General features: G+C 36.3%; 9 protein-coding genes across 9 annotated transcripts; 7 read left to right on the top strand and 2 right to left on the bottom strand. All coding sequences in view use genetic code 12, as the record gives it.

Annotated features, from left to right (window-relative positions):
* Positions 1–233: 233 nt before the first annotated feature.
* J8A68_000073 (uncharacterized protein) lies at positions 234–899 on the top strand (the record flags this gene model as incomplete). The annotated part of the gene is made up of 1 exon (XM_049410377.1): positions 234–899. The coding sequence occupies one exon, from the start codon at positions 234–236 to the stop codon at positions 897–899; it is 666 nt and encodes a 221-aa protein (XP_049266627.1).
* A 1,129-nt stretch (positions 900–2,028) lies between these two features.
* J8A68_000072 (uncharacterized protein) lies at positions 2,029–4,149 on the top strand (the record flags this gene model as incomplete). The annotated part of the gene is made up of 1 exon (XM_049410366.1): positions 2,029–4,149. The coding sequence occupies one exon, from the start codon at positions 2,029–2,031 to the stop codon at positions 4,147–4,149; it is 2,121 nt and encodes a 706-aa protein (XP_049266626.1).
* Positions 4,150–4,443: 294 nt separating this feature from the next.
* On the bottom strand, positions 4,444–5,100 carry J8A68_000071 (uncharacterized protein; the record flags this gene model as incomplete). The annotated part of the gene is made up of 1 exon (XM_049410355.1): positions 4,444–5,100. The coding sequence occupies one exon, from the start codon at positions 5,098–5,100 to the stop codon at positions 4,444–4,446; it is 657 nt and encodes a 218-aa protein (XP_049266625.1).
* Positions 5,101–5,932: 832 nt separating this feature from the next.
* NAM2 (leucine--tRNA ligase) lies at positions 5,933–8,740 on the top strand (the record flags this gene model as incomplete). The annotated part of the gene is made up of 1 exon (XM_049410345.1): positions 5,933–8,740. One exon carries the CDS (start codon positions 5,933–5,935, stop codon positions 8,738–8,740), a length of 2,808 nt encoding a protein of 935 aa, XP_049266624.1.
* A 119-nt stretch (positions 8,741–8,859) lies between these two features.
* Positions 8,860–11,169, bottom strand: J8A68_000069 (uncharacterized protein; the record flags this gene model as incomplete). Its single annotated transcript, XM_049410334.1, has 1 exon — positions 8,860–11,169. The coding sequence occupies one exon, from the start codon at positions 11,167–11,169 to the stop codon at positions 8,860–8,862; it is 2,310 nt and encodes a 769-aa protein (XP_049266623.1).
* Positions 11,170–11,429: 260 nt separating this feature from the next.
* Positions 11,430–16,205, top strand: J8A68_000068 (uncharacterized protein; the record flags this gene model as incomplete). The annotated part of the gene is made up of 1 exon (XM_049410323.1): positions 11,430–16,205. One exon carries the CDS (start codon positions 11,430–11,432, stop codon positions 16,203–16,205), a length of 4,776 nt encoding a protein of 1,591 aa, XP_049266622.1.
* A 587-nt stretch (positions 16,206–16,792) lies between these two features.
* J8A68_000067 (FG-nucleoporin) lies at positions 16,793–20,434 on the top strand (the record flags this gene model as incomplete). Its single annotated transcript, XM_049410312.1, has 1 exon — positions 16,793–20,434. The coding sequence occupies one exon, from the start codon at positions 16,793–16,795 to the stop codon at positions 20,432–20,434; it is 3,642 nt and encodes a 1,213-aa protein (XP_049266621.1).
* An 863-nt stretch (positions 20,435–21,297) lies between these two features.
* On the top strand, positions 21,298–22,956 carry J8A68_000066 (CRAL-TRIO domain-containing protein; the record flags this gene model as incomplete). The annotated part of the gene is made up of 1 exon (XM_049410225.1): positions 21,298–22,956. The coding sequence occupies one exon, from the start codon at positions 21,298–21,300 to the stop codon at positions 22,954–22,956; it is 1,659 nt and encodes a 552-aa protein (XP_049266620.1).
* A 2,121-nt stretch (positions 22,957–25,077) lies between these two features.
* J8A68_000065 (uncharacterized protein) lies at positions 25,078–25,912 on the top strand (the record flags this gene model as incomplete). Its single annotated transcript, XM_049410117.1, has 1 exon — positions 25,078–25,912. A coding segment is annotated over one exon (835 nt), but the record flags the coding sequence as incomplete, so codon positions are not given.

The following is a 25,912-nucleotide window of genomic DNA, read 5'->3' as shown; positions in this document are numbered from 1 at the left end:
AAAGACTCAGAATGAAGTTTATCCTGAAATATTCTCACCTTAGATATTTGTTACTGTTTGTTGTCATTTTTGTTAGTGTTTATTGTTATATTAGTTATTTATTGTGTATTAATTCATTTGTTCTTATTAAATTTTTTCTTTCACTCAACAGTGAGCGGTGGGCCGCCTTTTAGGCGGCCACTTTAGCTTGTTTTCACAAAAGAAAACGATAATTTAATTATCTTTGCTTAAAAATGTTAAGAAGCACCTTTCTGATGAATGCAGTGGGTAGATATACAAGCTTCTTAGTTGCAAAAGCAGCTATCAAGCATGCCAAGGCACTTGTTCCAACAATATCAAAAGCTTCGGTTAGATATGTGTCAAACAAACCCACTATTGACCCTTGGTTCCAATATGGGGTTTTTCCACGTGCCGAAGAAGATCCACCTGTTGAGGCCGTGGTCAAGAGGAAGGTAGGTAGACCTAGGAAAATTCCATTAGAGGAAGAACCTCAACAACCCAAGCCGTCGCCAGATCCGGTTGATGTCGCTGTCATGATTTCACAAGAGGGCGAGACATTTGGGGTCAATCTAATTGGTTTGACAAAAGCTACTTCCGTTAGGAGAGGTTCTATAGAGATTACTATAAAACAACTCTCAGCAACGACCGAACAAGGTTTAACAATAGACAAGATGATTTCTCCTCCTGAGACCGTGGTCAAGAGGAAAGTAGGCAGACCGAGGAAAATTCCGTTAGCGGAAGAACCTCAACAACCCAAGGCGTCGCCAGATCCTGTTGATGTCGCTGTCACAATTTCACAAGAGGGCGAGTCATTTACGGTCAATCTAATTGGTTTGACAAAAGCTACTTCCGTTAGGAAAGGTTCTATAGAGATTACTATAAAACAACTCCAAGAATAATGAACTTCCGAAGATCGTCCGTGTTGAGTTAGTGGGCATGGTTATTCAAGTCCTTAGTAGGAGACACACGTGTTTGTAATGGATTTAATGTAAATATAATTATCGATAAAATTTATTACTAAAAGTATACTTAATAAATATGAATTACTTACTTGTCTCTAATTTTCTCTCCTGTTATGTGTAAATTTTGATAAATTTAACTTTAACTTTAATGTGTAATTTATTAATTGACTTAATAGTAAATGTTTCAAATTGTGTAAGGAGTGATTATGTGCAGTCGCATAGGGCCATGCTTTTGGAAAACCTAATAACACAGCAGAATGTGGTATGATGGTAACCCGAACTCAGGCTCCCATAAAGCGAGATATGTTTCAACTAATTCGAATTATCCGGTAAAGAAGCTCTTGATATTGTTTATGATTTGCAGTAGTTTAAAATCATTGATATAAAATAGATCATCTAGTTTGAGTTATATGTTGTCTAAAATGGCTGCGATATTTTTTTTTACATTAATTTAGAACAAATTACGCTAGACTAAGAAATACAACTAAAGACCTTTAAACTCTCAAGATATTAGAGATCAACAAGACTTCATTATTTATACTACTGCATGCTTGTTTTTATAAATTGTAATATTTGTACAATTATTCACTTAATATATTATTAGTTTTGGAGTCATATTAGAAGTAACTCAGTACACGTGATTCAGATTGAATATAATTCAGAATCAATGGAAGTCTAACTTAATGGGCAAAGAAAGCATATATTGAGGAAACTAATTAATACCACTATATTTATATTCCTATGTATATGTATGTTGTACTTTTTCTACTTACAACAAGTAATACATAGTGAATAAATAGTAATGTTATAAAATGAAAATAAGCAGATGAAAACACCCCCAAAAGCCGCTTAATAAATTCAAAACGACGCGTCTAAATGTGATGAACAAAAAAAAATTCAATTCAATGATCACCACAACAAATAAACAATACCCATCATCCTAAACAGTTATTTATATATGCACACAGTGCTACTACTACTACTATGAGTTATACTATGAATTACACTCAATCACAATATGATAGTCAAGTAGAGATCCAAAGATTAATCTCCCGATTAGAAACAGATGNACACTCAATCACAATATGATAGTCAAGTAGAGATCCAAAGATTAATCTCCCGATTAGAAACAGATGGAATATTTGATAGTAGAATCATTGAAAATCTTTCACAAATTGCTATGAAAGAAGGGTTTGAAGAAGATATAATATTAGAATTGTTTAAAATTATATTTGATAAATCACCATCAACTTCCATTTCACTTAGACGTAAGGAATTCATAATAGACAATGTATTAGCATTAAAAGAGCCAATTTCTATTACTTTATTTTGGCAGATCATTAGTAATATTGGTACTAATGAAATCTATTATAAAGGTCAACTACGATTTGAAACAATGAAAGTCCCAACATCACTTCAAATTCAGATATTAAATTGGTTAATTGATAATTTTGAATATTTTAGAGTCGCATTGATTCAATCAGGTAATCTTGTACTTTCTTTACTTATCAAAACATTATCTTATGAGTTTCTGAGAGTTCAAATCTCAAGATTAATAGTGTTGTTATTACAAGAGAATATTGAACCGGTTAGGACATATTTCAATCGAGATACATATCACCAAATAACACTATTGAAGCACTGGCACATTCAATGGGTAGTTGATCTTTATGAGAAATTCCCATTGGATTTATATTTACAAGAATTATTGGCATTTTTTAGAGTAGTTGATCCTACTATTGACTATATTGCATATACCCATGATGGTTTCCAAACCCTTAATCGATTAAAGAGTAATGAACGACATCTATTTGCCGATTTCATGGACCGTCAAGAAGCCGCAGAAGAAGAGGAAGAAGATGACCGTGAATTTAACACCGATGTAATGCTTGCCAATAAAAGACGAAAGAAAATGTTGAGAAGAAGCAGAGATGATGTATATGGAGCCAACAAATCATTGCTTCTATTGGATGATATATATAATATAAATCCATATTCATTATTCCGATTACCAAAACAACAAGTGAATAAAGTGTTACCATTGGTATTTCAATATGGCAATACTAATTTAATTACCAGATTAGATTCATTTGTTAGAATAAGTTTATCTGATCAATTATCGAGCAAATCAGAATATGAAGATTTCATAAAACAAATATCATATATTTTGCATACTGGTGGAGGGACAATTGAATTCCCTCTGGTGACCGATTTTGTATTGCAAAGAAGTGTCACGAAACGAGAGTTCTTAGAAACGTTACCGTTTAGATATGGTTTGTTGAAGTATTTAAAACAAATTGACATTTCTGATCTATCCAATACCATTGTTCAAGATATCACTAAATTACTAGATATTAAACATCAAGTAACAGAAGAGATCTCCACGGAATTTCTCAAAAGCTTGATCGATTATTTTGATTATAATCCACTAGATGAACTGGATTCAGGCGACGATATCAATCTAATATTATCAATGATATATAAATACATTCAATCATGCGAAGCCGCACACAAGAACCAAATGATCAGATTAATGACCGAATTCATCCAATCATTAGACAGCCCAGTCTTGAAAAAGCTCGACGATCGTAATATCCTCATACCGCAATCATTAGTATATTCACTGTTATTGGATGGAGATCCATTATCATTATCGGACATATGTAAGCATATCCTGTTTTGTAAATCCCATAAATTCAAACTACAACAATTGAAATCAATCCAAAATACATTCACAATGGATACGGTTAATTTCCTTTGGAGGGAGAAATTCTTAACATATGATGAAATCCCATCTTCTGCTAATAAAGCATTCTATCTCCATCCGGAATTCATCAACAAAGTGGGGTCACTACATATTTTTGATCATGATTTCTTTACGACGGCGACATTGGGTGGATTGTTCACGAATCCGGCATTGGTGTACATCGTGACTAATATAGTTTGGAAACTTGAAGATAATGCAGATATGATAAATACGAGACACGAAGGTCCAATTACGAGACAGAGTATTCGGAGATTGAAAGATAACGAAGGGGTGACATGGTTGGATTATGATTTTGATGGGTTGAGAGTTAAGGTGTTACAAAAATTGGATGAGTTTGGGTTTGATGGGATTTGTGAATTCTTGTTTAGTTCACTTAAATCTCTTGAAGGTAAGAGAATTAGGAGGATTGGAGAAGATTAGCATATATGTTTATAGACTATTTAGAAATGAATGTAACTGGGTCAAGATGTTGATGAGTCTAGCACTCATGGCTGTTTCCATTATGGATATTTCTCATAAATCATGTTTACACAACACAGGCAGCGAAAGAAGCAATCTCCGTGAATTACACACGAATAAAGACTTGAACGTAAGACGTGGAGCTACCAATTCAAGGAAGTTACCCTTCTTGCGCTCCTACCAGATCTTCCAAATTAAATATTATACGCATTGCCCTGAGATTTTGTTCCTGTTTGTATTGCTTTCGTCAGAGTCCTAGGCAGAATCTCTTGAGGGAGCAGTCAACTTGATGTCAAGTTTCTTAATATGGAAATCTTTGTGGACACTCTGGATTTTTCCAGTTTTCAGTCTAATCACAAAAAATGAGTAACAATAGTCGTCATCTGGAGCATCGTCAACCTCTACGTCACTGGGTTCTGGAATTTCCGCAATAACCAATTCATCTTCTTCTGACATACTTGATTTGAAAATTTCGAGAACTTGACTAAGCCTAGAAATACTAGCCTTTAATGAAAATAATTCATAAGCAGATTCCTTTTGTTCAAATACAAGACGGAATCGCTCGTTATTAACAACAAACTCGATTTGTTGTAGATATTTAATAAACCTTTCTTGAATATTTGCGAATTTATTCGAATAAACATACCTTGGAGGAAATGGGTCCATTTTAACATTAAAATCATCATAACCACGCACACGTGCATGCAGCAAACACCTTCTAACATAGATAAAATTCTGAAGCTTCCTGCATTTGTAACTCAAGAAAGTTCCCCAATTCCAACTATCTAAATTTTCCAACAAGAATTCTTCCAATTGTTTGAATTCAGCATCATTCACACCTTCAAACTTTTCCTCAAGACTACTCCATGCTTCTTTCATACCATCTCTTATGGAATAAATTATTTCTAGCATGGAATGTCTTTCTCTAAGTTGTGCAACGTTTGCGATTAGGATTCCTGGAGAGTTGGTAATGGTGTATTTGCGGACGGTTTCAATTAGAAACAGAGGGGGTTGTCCGGTGTAAAAGCAACTTGTCACCAGGAACAACAGCTCTATCGAGGATGTAATACTATACAATGATTCCGTGTCATCCTCCATTTTTAAAGTCAATATGTGATACTTTTGAACTGATGGCTTTACTTTTGGTATAATCTGAGGAATTTCGTGTTCTATTTATCGCCTTATTCTCACTATCTGGATTTGCTAGCCTGCTCTTTCTCCTTTTGATCAAACCTTATTTGCGATTAATATGAACACACTTTGGTCTCCTCAATTTGTAATTATCTTCTGTTCTCCTCATTCAACCCTTATTACCATCCCCTCAATCTTGGTTAAATCACGTTGACCCTTTTTCAAAGTTTACTCATTTTAAGCTTATTTCCGTCAAGTTATAATTAAAGTTGTGAGTTGATAACTTGAAATTTTTATGCTACTTGTTAAATCAAACTCCCCTATTTAGATGCCTACCAGTCGATGAGACATCAATTGATACAAATGGCAGATGTATTTACCTGGATGGATGATCAATTCTATCTATAAATTCTACAACTCTAAGTTATAATTCATCAATACTTTAATTGCATTGAGTCAAGTTTATTTTTAAATCATAGAACGTTAACATTTGGAGGTTTTGACTCTTCCCAAAACGGCAACTGAAAAAATTGAAAAAAAAAAAAATTATTCAAGATTCTTGACCCTGGAAAATTATATCGATAGATAATTTCTACTCCCAAACCACTACCCAATGAGACTAATATACAAACAGTCGTTGATCCAAGGTAGGATACTTCGACTAGTCAAAGATGCTACTCGTTCAATATCAACCGAGTCATCCCTCATGACCAATGGGAAACTCGATTTTTCCAAACTAGACAAGAAATGGGCAGATAAATGGAAATCTCAATCCCCATCAGGATCTCTTCATCCTACCAAAGACATCCAAAACAATGACCAAACTAAAAAGACATTTTATTCATTATCTATGTTTCCATACCCTTCGGGAGTCTTACATTTGGGTCACTTACGTGTATATACTATCAGTGATGTTCTTGCTCGATTCAAGAGATTACGAGGCTACAAGGTCATCCATCCAATGGGATGGGATGCGTTCGGTTTACCAGCGGAAAATGCAGCAGTTGAGCGAGGAATCCCGCCTGCTGAATGGACCGAACAGAATATTTCCAAAATGAAGGAACAGATGAGTGCATTTTTAGCTGATTTCGATTGGGATCGAGAAGTGAATACCAGTTCGGCCGATTATTATAAATGGACCCAATGGATTTTTTTGAAGTTGCATGAACATGGATTAGTATATCAGAAAGAAGCGGAGATTAATTGGGACCCGGTAGACCAGACAGTGCTTGCTAATGAACAAGTCGATTCTGAGGGTAGGTCATGGAGAAGTGGAGCATTAGTGGAGAAAAAGAAATTGACTCAATGGTTTATTGGTATAACTAAATACGCGGCTGATTTGAATAAGGATCTTGAATATTTGACCGAATGGCCTGATAAAGTGAAGACTATGCAACGTAATTGGATTGGGGAATCACATGGGTCAGAAATCCATTTCCCAGTAAATGGAGGACGTGAACAGATTACCGTATTCACTTCTAGACCAGATACATTATTCAGTGTTCAATTTTTGGCATTGGCTTTGGATCATCCAATTGTGAATGAATTAGTTAAGGATGATCAAGAATTGGCAAAATTTATCAAAGAAGCCGAAAGAGATACCGATCCTGATACTAAAGCAGGATATAAATTAAAATCCATCAAAGCTAGTATTCCAATCGATATCAGCAATAACAAAAGTTTGAAATTTGATGTTCCTATTTATGTCGCACCTTATGTTATTGGAGGGTATGGTCATGGTGCAGTCATGGGATGTCCTGGACATGATGATCGAGATTTCGAGTTCTGGAGATTACATGAACCCACTCAAGAGACAATCCAAGTGGTGGCACCTTCTGCTGATTGTACCGAAGTTCCAAATCCATACACTGACAAGAGTGGTGTATTACTGGATAAAGCTATTCTTGCAAATGGATTGGAATCAATTGGAGGATACAGAGGAATGTCAGTCAAAGAAGCCGGTGCATTAATCACCAAGAATCTCGAATCCAATTCTCTTGGGAAAGACACCATTAGCTACAGACTTCGTGATTGGTTAATCAGTAGACAAAGATATTGGGGTGCACCAATCCCCATCATCCATTGTCATGACTGTGGGCCCGTTCCAGTTCCAGAAAAAGACTTACCTGTTATCTTACCCCATGCCGTAGATGAGCATTTCGGGAAAGGGAACCCATTGGGCAAGATCGATTCATTTGTCAATTGTGAATGTCCATCCTGCGGTGGTCCAGCTAAGAGAGAAACCGACACCATGGATACGTTTATGGATTCATCATGGTATTTCTTAAGGTACTTAGATCCCAAGAATGAGGAATTACCACTCGGAGCTCAAGCTGCCAAAGACATGCCGGTTGATTTATATGTTGGAGGAGTCGAACATGCCATTTTACATTTATTATATTCTCGATTCATTTCCAAATTCTTAGGTGATGTTGGATTATGGAATGGGAAAGATGTACGCAAGGAACCATTCAAGAAATTGATTACTCAAGGTATGGTACATGGAAAAACTTATACCGATCCCGAAAATGGACGTTTCTTAAAACCAGATGAAGTTGACTTGACAGACCCTCTGAATCCAATCATTAAGAAATCGGGCGAGACTGCATTGATTAGTTTTGAAAAGATGTCGAAATCGAAATATAATGGTGCTGATCCGGGTGAGTGTATTAAGAAATATGGTGCTGATGCTACGAGGGCACATATGTTGTTTTCGGCTCCGATTTCGGATGTGCTTAATTGGAATGAAGATCAGATTGCAGGGACCGATAGATGGTTAAGGAGAGTGATTCAACTTAGTGAGAGAATTTTAGAGGTTCCAGATACCAAGGTTGGATCCGGAAAGAATAAATCGGTATTTAAAAATATTAAACTTAATGATAAAGTATATGAAGAACTTGAATTTAATGAAGATGAGCTTAAATTATATAATGAGACCCAAGGATATGTCCAGGGAATTGCCAAATCTATTGAAGTTGATTTTTCGTTCAATACCATTATTTCAGATATGATGAAATTATCCAACGCAATCACGACTGCTCTTAATTCAAAACTGGATTACAACAAAGAATTATTAGTTGATTCATATAGGAAACTTTTGATATGTATGTCATCAGTCACCCCCGCTACTGCTGAAGAATGTTGGGAACGACTTGCCAATGGCCAAGAGAGAGAAGTTAGATCGATTTTCCATGAATCGTTCCCAGAATGTCAACCTATTGAATCCCAAACAGAATCCTATAATGTCTTCATTAATGGGAAGCATAAAGGTACGATTGTAGCATCAAAGACGTTGGTAGAAGAAGGCGACGATGCGGTCTTGAAAGAGGTTTCGAAGTATGATGATATCTCCAGTCATATAACTGGCTCCATTAAGAGAATCATCAGGAAACCTAAGTTAATTAGTATTATTTCCAAATAGACTATCTCTGTATAGAAGAACTTGTATATACCAAAAAAAAAAAATGTAACTGTATATTCCCTTAATTCTAAAAGTTTCTATCCAATTTCTATTTACATAATCATATATGAGCACACTATTTACACATTTCGCCATACTTTACGACGGTCTTTGTTTCTTAAAGAAGCTACTTGATATTGTTGTTTGGTAACCTTCCCTCCATGGGCAATTTGTCCTTCACTGACAATATCTCTTAAAGTATTTGTCATCCATATGTTACCAATTTTTGAAGCTGCTGTAGACAATGGTGAAAGTTGTCTCCAGCTCCAATTGAAATTATGTCGACTCGAGACAACCACACCCAATGCATCGTCCAATAAGTTCATCTTGGTATATGCCTGGACCAAACACTTGGCAAACTCGAAATCGAGTCGCTTTTGCTCCTTAGGTTTGATTGCCTTGTAGGCATCTGTTCTTCTATATTCACCACGTTCCTTTATGATTTCATTGAGGAATTTGAGGTCTTGATTAGCTCCGGCTGCTTTTACGGCGATCATATATTTCATAGATTCACGAGGGATTTTGTATCTGTCAGTCTGAGACAATTGTTGCAATTGAATGAGGAATGGCGATTTAATCTCGGATTGTTCTTCGGACAATGACGAAGGAAGTGGAGATTCTTCTGATTGGATTTGCTGGGTGGAAGAATCTTCTTCGATTATTTCTACTTCCCGAGTTCTGGGAAGTCCGGATTTATCGAAATATGTTGTTGAATAATATCTATCTTTGAATTCCGCCATGTCACCCAAATTAGCCGCGATGTTCAAGTATGAACCAACTAACTCGGATCCAATAAGATCAGGAGCACTCAGCACTATATAGGCCCATAAAGCATTAGATTCGGCTAATACGTGAGATGGTTCACTAAGACTGGAGTAAGGTAAGAATGCAAAGTCAAGCACTGGTTTAGTGAAATCGATTTCCAGCACTAGATTTCTTCTGAAATTCTTTCCTCTCTCTAAATCTAAAATCTTAAAGGGTTTTTTCCTTTCATTTAAGGGGATAAATTTAGAATAGGCTAAAAGCAAGTGACCTAATGCATAAGGGGTAACTAATTTTGTTTCCAACAATTTATAGAAAAGTGCTCTGGCCATGTCAACATCACCATCTTGAGCAGCAAGATATATGAATTCTGTATAGGTTTGAATATCTGGAGTCCATTTATTGTCATAGATTTGAAACATGAATTCCCAGGCTCTTGGTTTCAAATATTGACTTCTCAGACATCCAACCGCCAATGTACTTATTATGCGCATATCTGGAGGGATATTATTTGTGAGCATTTCTTGGTATAAATCTAATGCCTTCTCGATTTCTCCGTTCATAGCACATGATCTTATGATAGCGTTATATTGTGCTTGATCAGGTTTAGTCTCTTGAGATAAGAATTTCATACCATCGAATATCTGTAACGCCTTTGAATGTTCCTTTTCATTAAAACCATAACCTCGCATGACCAACTCGTAATGTTGTTTGCCCAAAGGAATATCCTTCTTTTTCATTTCACGTAATGTTTGTTCAACTTTATCTAGTCTGGAAGCTTTGAAATAAGCCTCTATTAAGAATCCATAGTCGTCGGGTCTTAATTCACCTATCATTTGCATTTTATGGATGTAATATTCGAACAATTTGAGTACGCTTGGTTTTACTTTGGTCCCTGTTATTAAAGCACGAAGGAAAAGTCGATATGTTCCTCGACTTATCTTAACTCCGGCACTTTGATGCATATTTTCAATATCTGGTAAAAGTGTCACTAATTGGTTTGCAGGTATATTTTGTATGAATCTAAAAATTTCTTTAGCAGTTAAACCTTTAAGCCCCCCTCCTTTTTCTAATTGATCAAGAATCATCGGCCAGTTTTTAACTTGATTACTGGCAAGATACTCCACAGCAAGTCCTAGTCGGTTAGCTATCTTCGGATCAAGCTTTAATGGCTTTTCCGAGACGGTGATACTAGCAGTAGGGATTTGCAGAACCAGCATCGAATCCGATTCTGCAACCAGTTCGGAATCTGATTCTGCAATCCCCTTGCCATTTTTACGAATAGCTGTCTCATAGATATCCTCAGCTGCTTTGTTAAGTAATTTGGTGGGAATATCCAAGGTATCTTTAGCATGTAATCTGTCCGAAATCTGAGATGTGAAGTGTTTCAACTCACTAAACTGCTTTCTGAAATTTGTATCTGCTTCTCGAATAGGTTCCTCTGAAATAGCTTGCTTTGGTGTTGGGTACTTGGTAGATGGTTTCTTTGATGATGGTGATTTGAGCCTGAGCTTTTTCTGTTGTTCCAGTAACACAAATAGATTCCTTTGTGGGACTATCGTTAGGGTAGCTACGCCTGGACGCTTTAACAAATGAGTTAGATGTCCGCTATTCGAATATCTTAACATTTAGTCTTTGTTGTTATTGTACTTGTGTGTCTTGTGATGTAATAAGTAAACGATTCAATAAAATTTTGGCCCCAAAGAAAAAAAATTATTGTGATGAGAACGACATTCAACGATCTGCGACATACCACCCTGATACGACATTTACAATCAGAATAAAATTTATCAAATGTAACAAATGAACAACCGAAAACTCCCACAAGATTTTTACAACCAATCATTTCAACAACCTGTTCACAAAATTATCAACCCTTTACCTAGAAATGTCACAGAAAGATATTGGTGGAAGCTCAAATAGAGCCAGATCTGGTTCAGCAGGTGTTGGATTAATTCATCCGGATTTAGGAACATTAACTACCACTGATCCAAGTTTAGTCATGGGCTCATCAACACCCAATGTCGCTTCTGGAACTACAGGAGGAGGTGTCGATATCCCTCCTGATATGGCTATATTATTACAGAAATTAGATGAAGATTTTATGGTTAATAAAACTATTGATCAGTGGACTTATATTAATAGAAGAGAAGAAATCATGCAATCTATCAGTAGACTACATCAAAAACAACAACAACCAGATATTCAATTAGATCCATCAAAATTGGAAATGCCATTGAATCCAAGAAGATCAGCTGATTTAATGAATTCAAATAGATCGAAAGAAGATGACGATGATCTAGTTGATATATTAGCCAAAAGAGCAAATATTTATAAAGCAGAACAAGCATTTATTGTGTTGGATTCAAGAGGAAAAGAAGTTAATTCAATAACTTGGGAGAAATTATATCTAAAAAGTATGAAAGTTGCTTATGAAATCCAACATAAATTAACGTTAAAGAATAGTGATACGGTTGTCTTGTTATATAAGGAAGGTGAAGTAGCTGAATTTGTAGTTGCATTGTTTGGTTGTTTCATGGCTGGTGTGACTGCTATCCCAATTCATCAAGATATATCCTTACATGAAGTATTAGAGATTATAGGATTAACAGGAACCAAATTGCTCCTTTATTCTGAAACTGTTGCCAAAGAACTAGACCGACTTAATGCACAAAATCTGAGAATCAATTGGCCCTCTAAATTGACTAAATGGAGAACAACTGAATTTGGATCAGCTAAGAAATCAGAAATAGTTCATTGGGATATGAGACAAAAAAGCAGACAGAAAGCAAAGAACAACGATAATGGTACAAATTTGGCATATGTGGAATTTTCAAGATCTCCATTGGGTGAATTAAGAGGAATTGCTCTTAGTCACCGAACAATACAGCATCAAATGCATTGTCTTAATGTTTCCCTTCTGAGTTTACCAAATGCTGGAGGTGCTCTACAGAGGAGTTATCGTGATCTCAAACGAGATGCTAAAGTTGTTTTAGCTACCTTGGATATTAGGTTCTCGATCGGAATGATTTTGGGAGTGTTGTTTAATATTTATTCCGGGAATATCACTATTTGGGCACATCAACGAGTCATGGAAGTCCAAGGTTTATATGCGAATATTATAACAAAATGTCGTGCATCGTTATTACTTGCGGATTATATTGGGTTGAAACGAGTCACTTATGATTATCAACTGAGTCCAAACGCAACTAGATATTTTTCAAAAACCCAACGAGTGGATTTTTCATCCGTGAAATGGGTATTAGTAAATGCATTAACTATTGATGGAGAATTTGTGGAAATTTTATCACAAAGATATTTAAGACCTTTGGGTTGTCAACATCCTGAAAATGCAATTATTCCAATGTTAACTCTAAGCGATTATGGTGGAATGGTTATCTCATTACGTGATTGGATAGGAGGAAAAGATAAATTAGGAATAACGCTTTCAAAAGAGGATTCCGAGTCTTCATCTGGTGGTGATCTATCTTCTGTTCTAATTGATAAAGAAGCACTTTCGAGAAACGTTGTTCAGATTGTGGAAACAAATCCGTCAACTTCAGATGATGTGAGTAATGGTTTATTAAGGGTAGATGCATTCGGATACCCCTTGGCTGATGCTACGTTGGCGGTGGTTAATCCAGAACTGTCGATTTTGGTAAGTAAAGGAGAATTGGGGGAGGTTTGGATAGACAGTCCTTGTCTCCCTGGGGGATTCTATGGACTACGAAAAGAATCCAAGCTGATTTTCCATGCGAAATGCCGTGGTCCATATGGGTATTTAGAACAGGATTTCTTGAGAACTGGATTATTGGGATTTACATTCAATGGGAAGGTATATGTTCTTGGTTTATATGAAGATAGAATACGACAAAGAATCAGTTGGATTGATCAAAAATTATATAGTAAGATGAATCGAGAATTGGTAATTGAAAATGGATCAAGGTATCATTATTCATCGCATTTATTGGCTACGTTAGCTAGTGAAGTTAAACAGGTCTATGATTGTACTATATTTGATATCTTTATCGGGAATGAATATTTACCAGTTGCTATAGTTGAAGCCGAAGTGATTAGGAAAACGGTTGATGATTCGGGTACTGCAGATGGGCAGCCTGGATCTGGAGGAACAAAGAAGAATGCAGAAGGTGATTTTATTAGCGGAGTTCCTTTGAATGAACCTGTGTTGAATGCGATTGCTGAGAAATGTTTTGATACTTTATACAAAAGACATTTATTAAGATTATATTGTGTATTGGTTGTTGATTGTGACACATTACCTAAGATTATGAGGAGTGGAGGTCGAGAAATTGCCAATATGTTGTGTAAAAAGAGATTCCTTGAAGGGTCTTTACGTGCAGATTTTGTTAAATTTTTCGTCAGGAAATCTATAAGTATGATCCCACATGGTGAAGATATAATTGGTGGTATTTGGTCCCCTTATGTTTCTGAATTAAGATCATTGGCACTTGCAAATTTCGCAGAACAATATTCTTCAGTAGATTATCGAGAAAAATCAATTGACGATAAGACAGGTGCACCATTGACTGATTTTAAAAGTATTGCTGATATATTGAAATTGCGGGTTGCCAAACAGCCTGACGCCATTGCATTCCAGAATGTTGACAATAATAGTAAATCAAAACCATTGACTTGGAGGAAATTTGAAAATCGTGTATATGCTGTCTGTCATTACTTGATTGAGAAAGCTGCAGTTAAACCAGGACAATATGTAATATTAATGTATTCGCTTTCTGAAGAATTCGTGATTGCAGTTCATGCATGTTTGATATGTGGCATTATTGCAGTTCCTATGCTTCCATTTGATTCCAATCGTATTGGGGAAGATTTCCCAGCATTTGTGGGTGTGATTCGAGATTTTGACATTTCGGAAATTTTAGTGAATGATGAAATTGAGAAATTCTTAAAGAATGGTCCGGTTGCTGATTCGTTGAAAAAGATCAGTCACAAGCGAGTGAAGGGCTTGAAGATTAAGAATACGACGAAATTGACTAAGTTGCCTAATCTTGCCCTGTTGAATTCAAAGATTTCAACTTATCAAGCCGCAGTTAATTTCAGGGATGAACATACAACCGCATTGGTATGGTTAAATTTCTCCTCGGATCATTATCGTGTTGGTACAACATTGAGTAATAGGAATATAATTGGTATATGTAAGGTATTCAAAGAAACATGTAATATGAATTCCCAAACACCAATTGTTGGATGCGTTCGTCATGCTTCAGGAATTGGATTTGTTCAGGCTTGTTTATTGGGTGTGTTTTTAGGTACAACTACATACCTAAGTTCACCCGTTAATTATGCTGAAAATCCACTTTCATTTTTCCTTACACTTGCAAGGTATAAAGTTAAAGATGTTTTCGTTACTGAACAAATGCTTAAATATGCCGCCATTAAATTCACTCCTAAGGGTTTTAATTTGTCAAGTTTGAAGAACATGATGATTAGTACTGAAAATAGAGTGGAAATTGATTTCTTGAGAAAGATTTCTCGAGTATTTACACCCACCAAATTAAGTGCTGCTTCGATGTCAACTGTCCATAACCATTATTTTAATCCAATTGTGGCTACTCGTTCATATATGACTGTTGCTCCAGTTGATTTATACCTAGATCCAATTGCTCTTAGACAGGGATATGTTTCACTAGTGAATCAAGCGGAAGTGCCTAATGCTTTACACGTTCAAGATTCAGGAATGGTACCTGTATGTACTGAGATTGCTATTGTTAATCCCGAAACTAGAAAAGTATGTCGAGAAGGTGAATTTGGAGAGATTTGGATTAAGTCAGAAGCGAATCTTACTTCATTTACTAATGGTCCAAAAGGTCCAGTGGATGGTTTCAGTCAAGCACAATTCAATGCTGTGATTGCTGATGGGGATCCAGAAATGAAATATGCCCGTACTGGAGATTTAGGTTTCTTGCATAATATATCTATTACCAAGAATGGAAGTGAAACATCTGCCAATCATGAGCCGGAAATTTCATCATTTCAACCATTGTTTGTATTAGGAAAGATTTCGGAAACATTTGAAGTATTGGGATTACATCACTTCCCAATTGATATTGAGAATACGATTGAATCATGTCATTCTGATATTTATAAGAACGGGTCATGTGTTTTTAAATGTGCTGATTATACGATTCTAGTGTGTGAATCTAAGAGGACTCGATTCTTCGCATCATTAGTTCCATTGATTATTAATACTGTTTTGAGTAAACATCATATTGTGATTGATATTATTGCGTTTATTAGAAAGGGAGAATTCCCAATTAGTCGATTAGGTACCAAACAAAGAGCAAGAATTGTCGATGCTTGGGTTCAAGGGGTTATTCCAATCAGTGCTCTGTATGGAATTAATTTTGGTGAGAATAGTATGATTAAATTGATTAAGGATATTGATGTTATTGCAAGAGATGATCCAATATTGGGATTAACCAATCCTGCTTTGTCGTATTATGATGCTGAACCTGATGATGATGTATTTAATGAGAATAGACAAGGGTTGACGTTGAATCAACAATTTAACCCTGCGACTGGTTTATCGTATCCTCAATCATATGGATATCCTATTCCATATGGACAAAAAGCTGAGTTTTCAGTTTCTGAGTATGACGATAGTTTAGCATCAGAAGAGCAATAGAGAAATTACATATTTGTATATTTGTTTAGTTTGCGTTTTTAATTTCATATGCGAGAATTCTACTATGATATACTTAAATGCTTTGTGAATATTGCAATGGGCACCAGGAGAAAGTGAAAATGTGTTAAGCTCCATTTATACAAGCATTGACAAATATTATCGCCATCAACAGATATCTCCAACGAATGCGCTACCACTTGACGGGTGCAACTTTATTATGGAAAGAAGACTGCAAATTGGCCATTTAATACGAAGAATATTCTAGAGACAAGCATCCTTTTCTGTTTGTGCTAAGAAACCACTTCTTTCTTTGGAATTAGAGAGTATTATTTAAGTATTTTCTACTGATATTAGTTTCGTACTTATTACCTCATATTTAAACTAACCATAAGTAGAATCTGTTATGGAACAACAAACAAAAAAAAAACTGAAATTTGGTTCCATCGCCCAATTTCTAAATTTTTTTTTTATTTTAAATTTCTGTTGTCAAATTTCATAACATTCTGATTATAACATCATCATTCAATCTAATATCAAACATCTATCACATAGATACATACATTAATACATACATAGACAATAGAGAGATGAGTGATAGAAACAGAAGAAGATCAATCAGTCCTCATACCCAATCATCATTATTTAAACTACCACCATCAGATGATAATAATAACAATAATGGCAGCAACGCATCTTCTACTTCTACTTCCTATTTCTCAAAGTTAAAGAATATATTGTTTCTGAAATCACAATCAGATATGCCACCACCGCCAGCAACAACCACTCCACCTATCGCAGCATCAAGCAAGAATAATTCATTAACATCATTTGATTTTGAAGTACCAATGGTCACGTCTTCAGTTGCATCAGAAAAGAAAAAACGATTCTCAATTCAAGGACATCCATCTAGTCTGGCAATCCCAAGATCACCATCATTATCAATTGATTCACGCACATATCTGAGTCTACGTATGAATCTCAAAACTCAAAAGGAAGAATTGATTAATGACTTGGAACGTAAAATACCTAGTCAATATGGAGAATTGTTGACAAAAGACGCTGTTACCCCTCCTCCTGTAACAAGTAGAGACAATTCACCTCTGCTTGAAGCTATCCCACAACCACAAGAACAAGAGCTAATGATATTAAGCGGAAGCCAAGACACAATGGCAGAAGCAACAGGAACTGCACAGCGACCTTTAATAATTGAACATGAATATGCTCCATTGTATATAGATGAAGAAGGACAATTGGTTCGTCCACCATTTATTAATTTGGATCCGAGAGAGCGTCACCATTTGCTTCAATTAAAGAGGTCTATTGAAGCATCCGAATCCTTACAAAAGAGAATTAAATACATGAAAGATCCGAATGAAACTTCAACCACAAGCAGTTTTGTGCTGAGTATTGGTGGTAATAAAGTGGATAGTTGTACTCAAACACATGATATAGGCTATTTGACCAGTAGATTAAAGTTCAAAAGAAAATTGGAACCATCCATAACCTCAAGACAACCTAAACGACCCAAAAATTCAAAAGGATACTTTTCAGGTGAGTTCATGTATGATATTATTCAAAATCCTGATCAAGATTCAATTTCAACAACTGGAGGATCAAGTGGGAAATTTAGTGGATATTTAGGAAATATTAGTAAACCAGGTTTTAATAAGCCAGTGGTTGAGAATAAACCAATTACAAAAATAATTCCTCAACAAGATGAAGATCCAACTTTGAAACGATTTGGACAGAATAGACTGCGTGATCGTGAGTCAGTATTGGATAATAGAGGTAAGAATTTTGTATTAGATGAAGATTATGTCAAGAGATCAGAATCTGTGTCAAATATTATCAAGTTGAAAGACTCAGCAATAGAGAAAAAGAAATCAGACACCTCAACAGCAGCAGGTCCTTCTTCTGGGTTTAAGTTTGATATTAAGCAGGACAACATAAATGGTATTTTACAACAACGTAAAGAGAATGATGAGTTGATTGAGAAGTCGAAGTTAATTAATCAACCTTTGAAATTTGGAAGTGTTAAAAATATTGAAGGAGAAGCGGAGACCGAAAAACCAGAAACGATAAGCGGATTATTTGGAAAGAAACCTGAAACTGAAACTAAAAAGCCAGAAGCATCAAGTATATTATTCGGTGATAAACCGCAAGCAACAACCGCTAGCACACCTTCTTTATTGTTTGGGAATAAGAAACCAGGGGAAGCTTCCAAACCTTCTTCTTTATTATTTGGGAAGCAGCCAGATGAAGAACCAAAGAAAAGTAAAAGAAGGCTCTCAAGTGGAGACAACGAGGAACCAGCACCTACTTCAACTGAATCAGCAAAGAGAGCTACCCCTGCTTTTAGTTTTGGAACTAAGCTTGGATCTACTGATGAAAGCAACAAGAAGACGGACGAGGGAACAGCACCAAAATTATTATTTGGCAAACCTGCATCATCTGGTGGATTATTTGACAACAAAATTCCCTCTGGTGGTCTTTTTGGAAAGAAAGATACAGAGGCTACTAGTAAACCATCTATAAGTTTTGGTGAACCGGCTAAGGAAGCAACAGGTAAGTTTGAATTTGGTAAACCTGTTGAAGAGGCTACGAAACCAGATGAAACTAAACAAGGTGAAGCTGCTGCACCAAAATTATTATTCGGTAAACCACCAGCACAGGAATCTACTAGTACGGCGACGTTCGGTTTTGGTAAGAAGGATAATGAGGCTCCTGCTACTGCGCCTACATTCTCATTTGGGAAGAAAGACGAAGCTACAAAGACCACAGCACTTGCATTTTCCTTTGATAAGAAGGACGAAGCTCCAGCTTCTGCTACCGCATTCTCATTTAGTAAGAAAGATGATGAAGCTCCAAAAACTTCAGCCCCAGCATTTGCATTTGGTAGCAAGGATGAATCAACTACAACTAACTTGTTTGGAAAGAAGCCAGAAGAAATTAAAGAGTCTAATGGTATAAAACCACCTGCTTTCTCATTGGGATTCAAAACAAGTGAATCTCCTATTCCTCAATTATCACTTGGCAATTCTGCTGCTCCTACTACAGCTTCTACTAATTTATTATTTGGCAAGAAAGATGAATCCAAAGAAAATGGTTCTGTATCATTCGGGTTCGGTAATAAAGATAAACCAGCTCCATCGTTTGGATTCGGTAAGAAATTAGATGAACCAACTGCAGCCAGTACAGTTCCGAAGTTCTCGATTGGTGGTGCCAAGGGTAATGAATCAGCTCCATCTTCTAAAGAATCACAAGGAATGTTTTCTGCTGTTAGCAATACTAACGAAGCTGCACCGGCTCCAAGCGCTACAAGTTCAGCCAGTTCTACTCCGTTTAAATTTGGAACGGGGAGTGTAGCTTCAACATCGGCCACAGCTCAATTTGGAGCATCTACTACACCATTCAAGTTTGGAGGTGGTGCTTCTACAACAACACCTAATGCACCGGCATCTACATCATTTGCATTTGGTAGTGGTAGTGCTGGCAGTGCTGGGAAAGACTCAACTGCTAAACCAGCGTTTTCATTTGGTCAAACTGCTACAAAACCAGGCATCGGGTTGGGTACAACTCCGTCAAAGCCTGAGTTTAAATTCGCACCTGGTATAAGTCCACCAGCCGCAAGTACGCCAAGTCAGCCTGCTTTTAGTTTTAATTTAGGTGCAGGTAGTGGAGCAGCATCAGCTCCACCAACTTCATTTTCAATGGGCCAAGGTGCATCATCCACATTCGGACAACCACCACAACAGAACAATGCTCCATCTACATCATTTGGGTTTAGTGGTGGTGCTGGCGTTGGTGCACCTGCGGTGACACCAGGTGGGTTTAATAAAATTCCACAATTTAATTTCACAGGTGCGAGTAAAACAACTTCTCCTGATCCTGCTTCAATTTTCGCCGCACATAATATCACAGGCGGTGCTGCTGCAACTTCACGCGAGGGGACTCCATTTGGTGTAAGTGGTCAAAATGCATTTGGATCAGGTCCTGGTGGTGCTGGAATGACAACCTCGGTTCCTACAGCTTTTGGATCATCAGCAGGAGCGCCTGCTTTTGGAGCATCACAAGGAGGTGGAGGTTTTGGTGGTGCTGGTGTCGGAGGTGCTGCCCCACTTGGAGCCCCACTGTCCGGATTTACGTTTGGGAATCCACCTGCAGGATATACACCATCCTTGCCTCCTCAAAGAAGGATACTTATGCCTAGGAGTAGAACCAGGAGATGATAGATGTTTTAGTGTATAGTATATTTAAGTTATAGTAAGTTTTTGTATAATTAATTTACAATTTTAATATGTATGTTATACGTAAACCTTAGATCTGACTCAAGTGTGTGAGAGGGAAATTAAATCCGTCAGACCGGCTTTAAAAGTGACCCGCTTTAAAATAATAAAATCCAACTGGTCACAAGATTGCTGGTGCTTCGGCTTTGGTAAATTGAGTTAGCGAGGAATTTGCGCTAAATAGAACCTTCAAGGGGATAATTCTATTGTCTCCAGGGTGTGTATCGATGCAGGAATTTGGTGGAACTATGGTTTTACCGAATACGGTAAGCTTTACTTAATTGTGTACATGAACAAGACATATTTTTTTAGATTTCACATGCAACAATGTGCTTGTTGGGAAAATCTGAAGTATTTCCAAGTTGGTGGGGGTGAACCGATGGGATTGGTAATGGTGGTAGGTAGGTCGGTGGGGAGCAATTTCCGAATTAGGAAAGAACCCAAGATATACGAGAAAATAAAAAAAATAGTTGCGAAAGATCTTCTGATAGAGGCAGTGTAGAAGTGTGAAAATGATTAAAGTCATTATGACAAGAAAGAATTTGGTATTATTTTGTAGATTGTCAAAGTCATTATAATGAAAGGGATTGGTTGGGAAAATTGTAATGACTCCGACCCCCACATATATAATCTATCAACTGTCTTTTCCCTTTTCCTTATTTAATTAAATAACGATACACGAAAATTCAAAAAAAAATCTTTTTTTAGTTTTAGGCTTTAATTTTTGGGGAAAAAGTGGGAAATTTTCAATTTTAGATTATCACTCTCAATACACCGCTAATTATAACTAACACACTCCAAACAAAATGACAATTCAGAGTGTAAAGTATCGTCCAGGAAGATATCAAGCTCTTACAGCAGAGCAAGAAATTGTTCTTAAACAAACTTGGGCTTATATTTTGAAGTATCTTGGTTATGAAATCAACATTGATGATGAAGATCTCAAATATAAAGAATGCTTTATAGCCAGTACAAGCACAGAAATTCGTGATGTATCACAACTTGCTCCATTACCTTTAACTAGTGTAATGACTAAAGTTTCCCAAAATTCAAAGGTATCAACAAAGAAGAGAGGTGGTTTATTTAGGGGGAAAAAGCAGGTTGAGGTAACTTCTGTTGATTCACCATCTCCAGATTCAAGAAGAATGAGACAAATTCAAACGCAATCTTCTCAAGAAAGATATTATCCTGTCGCAACTCCAAGTCAACAATTTTATGATCTTTATGGACATCATTATAAATGCTCTTATGAGTATGCTGACGATTATGTCGAAGATTCTGATTATTACAACGACAACGATACTGCTTCCCAATATTCAGTTGATTCTTTTGTTACTGCCTCCACTAGCTTCGATGACATTAATTTCCGTCCAGCCCTCAGTAGTGGATCTCTGAGGACTAAAGTTCCATCTACCAACGATTACAGATCTACCGCCGGCAAGCATAAATCCATACACCATAATCCAAACCTTTTATCATTCTTTGCTGACTATAATCCTCATGATATTCAACGTGCTATGGTTCAAGCTGCTAGGAATGATTTACTTGATAACTTAATATTAAGGTTCGTTAGAGCCAGAAAATGGGATACTGAAAAGGCGCTTCAGATGCTTTTTAGGTCTCTCGATTGGAGAGTCAATGATATGCCAGCTGATAAATGGGTATATGAAGCGGATGGACCATCTTATTTACAAGGCATCAATCAGGGATTCATTAAGAATTTAACAACCGAAAAGGCTTGGATTAAAGGAAGGGATAAATTTAATAATCCAATTTATGTCTTTCAGGCAAAGAAACACTTTGCATCTGATTCCACAGTTGAACAAGGGAAAAGATTTGTCATACTAACTATTGAAACTATCAGACTTTTCTTGAGGGATATTAATGAATCTTGTGATACTGTGACTGTAGTTTTCGATTTGACTGGATTCACATTGAAGAATGCCGATTATGCCAGTATTAAATTTCTTGCTGAATGTTTGGAAGCTCATTATCCTGAAACATTGGGATTCATATTAGTTCATAATGCACCATGGATTTTCTCAACTGTTTGGAATATTATTAAAGGTTGGATTGATCCTTTTGTGGCTGCTAAGATCAATTTCACAAAGAATGCTGCTGAGCTCGGTAAATTCATTGATCCTAAATTCATTCCTGATTATCTTGGTGGGAAAGATACAAAAAGAGCGGTGTATCCAATTCCGGATGAAACTGATGACAGACCTCCAAAACCAAAGGATGCGACATATAACCAATTAAGACATAAACGAGATGAATTATTCTTGAGATTCTTAGAAACGACAAAAAGATGGGTTGAATCTACAAGTCCAATGGTTTCCGATATGTATTATAAAGATAAATTGGACTTGTGTACTCAATTGAGTTATAATTATCTCGAAATGGATCCATATGTTAGAAATAGAGGTATTTATGATAGAGATGGGACTTTGAAGGTTTCCAATTGATATGGATTGTTTTTAGTGTAGCATAGAGAATATATATAGACTATTTTGTAGTGTCGCCTGGCTGCCGCTATTTTGTAGATTATATTTATTTAGATTCAAAAATTTTGTTTGGTTAAGCCAAAGGTTTCTCTTCTGAGTAATAAGCGTTTATATATGGCTTCTGAATTGACAGAATTGCAGCCCTCTTGACATTGCTTTTCAATGAAGCTTGGTGCATTATTCTGTTTGCAGCCCAAAAACAAACAACTCTTATGAAGAAAACTTCCACTGGATTTGTTGATCCCTGGATTTGTTGCCATTTTTTCAAATGCATCTTCATTTTAAGCGGGATATTCATTATTTAATTGCATAAAAGAGAATGAGTAACTATTTCTTAAGTTGTCAATCCCCTGCCAATCTCATATATCAAAGATACATTCAACGGAGTTATGAAAAGGTAGGTCAAGCCTACAAATGCTTCCGTTTCAGATATATATTTCAAAGATAAGTTAGAATTGAACATTCAGTTGAGTGAGAATTATATTAAATTGGATCGATATATTAGAAACAGAGGCATGTATGACAGAGATCGATCATTGGTATTGTCCAATTAAAATGATATTGACCTGAAGTGAGGATTCCAAAGTGTCGTTATCTCGTGCAGTGTATATTATGTTTAATTTTATTTATTTGTAAGCAAAGTAGAGAAGTGAGTTTTATAGATCTACGTCCTAGTAGGTTTGAAGGTTTATGTTGTTCAGCAAAAGAGCTTCAAGAAAGTTTGTGCATATTAAGTATGACAGAATTAGACTAAAAAATATTCGTTTAGGTGAATATTCTTAAGCGAGACTAAAAAAAGTTTGGAGCTTGAAAATAAATCCAGTATCTGGGGTGGCTTACATTCAAGTTAGGGATGGTCAATTCTTCCTTATTTTTGAAACAGAATACCTTGGTTTGCTTGCTCTTAGGATCTCTCCCAGAAAAGTCAACTCTATACTCGGTTTAAATCAAAGATTTGACTTTTAATTTTGTAGAGAAATTTTACCAAAAAAAGATGCAAATAAATGAAAAGATAACATTCAGACTGGAAAGCTTTCGCAACATAAGATGTTGCTAAACTATCGAATACGTTTCCGGGAATTCCATATACATATTTGCATATAACCATAAAGAAATAACATCCGTTAAGTATTGGAGTAATCTTGCACTCAAGATGACATCAACCACGAAAACAAAATCACTAAATCTCACTCAATTTAGACCAATAAGGGTAGCATTTCGACAGGTTGGAAATATGGATACGACGGTGTTCCGAATTCGTATTATTAATCATTATACCCCGAATTGTGCCGGCATTTCTTGCAATTTCGAAAATGGGCTGGAATTAGGCTGTCATGTGATTGCTTATCGCTCCCCCGCCTACTTAACAATTCTGTTTTTTTCGAACTACAATTGAATCGGAATGACCATCCTGACAAAACTATAACAAAGCCCAGTTCCTATTAATCATTAGTGATATATTCAGTCTAGTATCTATATTCAATCGAGAGACAGAGAAACAGATCTTAGACATTGTTGTTTTTGTTGGCTGAATTCGATCCGGAGTTAGCCAAATTTTTGCGGGGAATCCATTGTTCGAGATTATAACAATGATTGACATGTGGACACAACTGACAATCAATATCTCATGAAATATCAAACCCGGATTTCCTAATTAGGCTCAAAGTTTGTTTTTGTGCCCCTGTTTAATTGTAACAGTCATTCGATTAGTATGGCATAAGCATATCAGGAGCATGAGTTAATACATGCTATTTGAAAAAAGTTACAGCTTTAGATTAGAAGGAGACCAAACGAGGCGGCAGGGAAGGAAAAAGGTGGAGATAAAGCGAATCAATTAACAACGGTTCTACTTAGCCGACCAGTAGATTTGTTGGTTTAAGAGATCTAGTAAGAAAAAATTTGTCGCAAAACTTTTCTTCCTATTTGGGATACAAAAATTAGTTGAGTATATCAGCCACCCCTTACCAATGGAATTCATAACCCCTCAACGGAGTATATTTAAATAGCACTATCCCTCACGAGATTCGATTATGGAAGGATAAGAAAGTGCTGGTCTTATCTTGCAAAAGTTAGCAAACGATCATGGCCAATGAAAAGGTTATCTACCGTCCAGGTAGAATCCAAACTCTTACTGCGGAACAAGAAATTATCCTCAAAAGAACATGGGCATATATAATGAAATATACCGGTTATCATCTTGACATTGACAATGAAGATCTTCCATATAATGAATGTTTTGTTGCAAGTACCAGTACTCAACGCTACGGTTATTCTAATTCTGGTCCAATTCCACTTCGTAGAACGGCATCTAGAACTTCATTCACTTCTTCAAAGGCTGCTCAATCTACTATGTCAAGAAGAAGAAGCTTATTTGGAAGCAAGAGAGAAACTCCAACAACAAACGAGGGACCACGTCCTGATTCCAGGAGATTGAGACAAATCCAGACTCAATCTTCTAAGGAAAGGTATTATCCGATTGAGATCCCCAGTCAAGTAGTTTATGATATTTATGGACATTATTACAAAAGCAGTTTTGAATATTCTGAGGACTCCACAGAAAATGAAAGCGATAGCTGTTTTGGTGATACCGATAATGAATCTATTGAAAGTTTTGTGACTGCGTCTACTTCCTTCACTGCATTTGATTTTTCACCTCATTACACAAATGGATCAACGAAGAAAGATCAAGCTTCAATTTTTTCAGATATCTTCGAAGAGAGAAGAAGAGTTTTGCCAAAACATCATAGTACATTCTTACCCCTGATGTCTAATTATGATCCTACCACAATTCATAAAGGAATGTTTGGAGGGGCACGGAATGATTTAATTGACAATTTGGTGCTTAGATATGTCAGAGCTCGAAAATGGGATGTAGATAAGGCAATTGCAATGTTATTCAAAACCCTTGATTGGAGGA

Source organism: Hemisphaericaspora subhashii, assembly GCF_019202705.1.
Source record: "Hemisphaericaspora subhashii strain CBS 10753 chromosome Unknown scaffold151, whole genome shotgun sequence".
Taxonomy (NCBI): domain Eukaryota; kingdom Fungi; phylum Ascomycota; class Pichiomycetes; order Serinales; family Debaryomycetaceae; genus Hemisphaericaspora; species Hemisphaericaspora subhashii.
The sequence above is the reverse complement of the archived record's forward strand: the minus strand, read 5'-3'. Positions and strand labels throughout refer to the sequence as shown.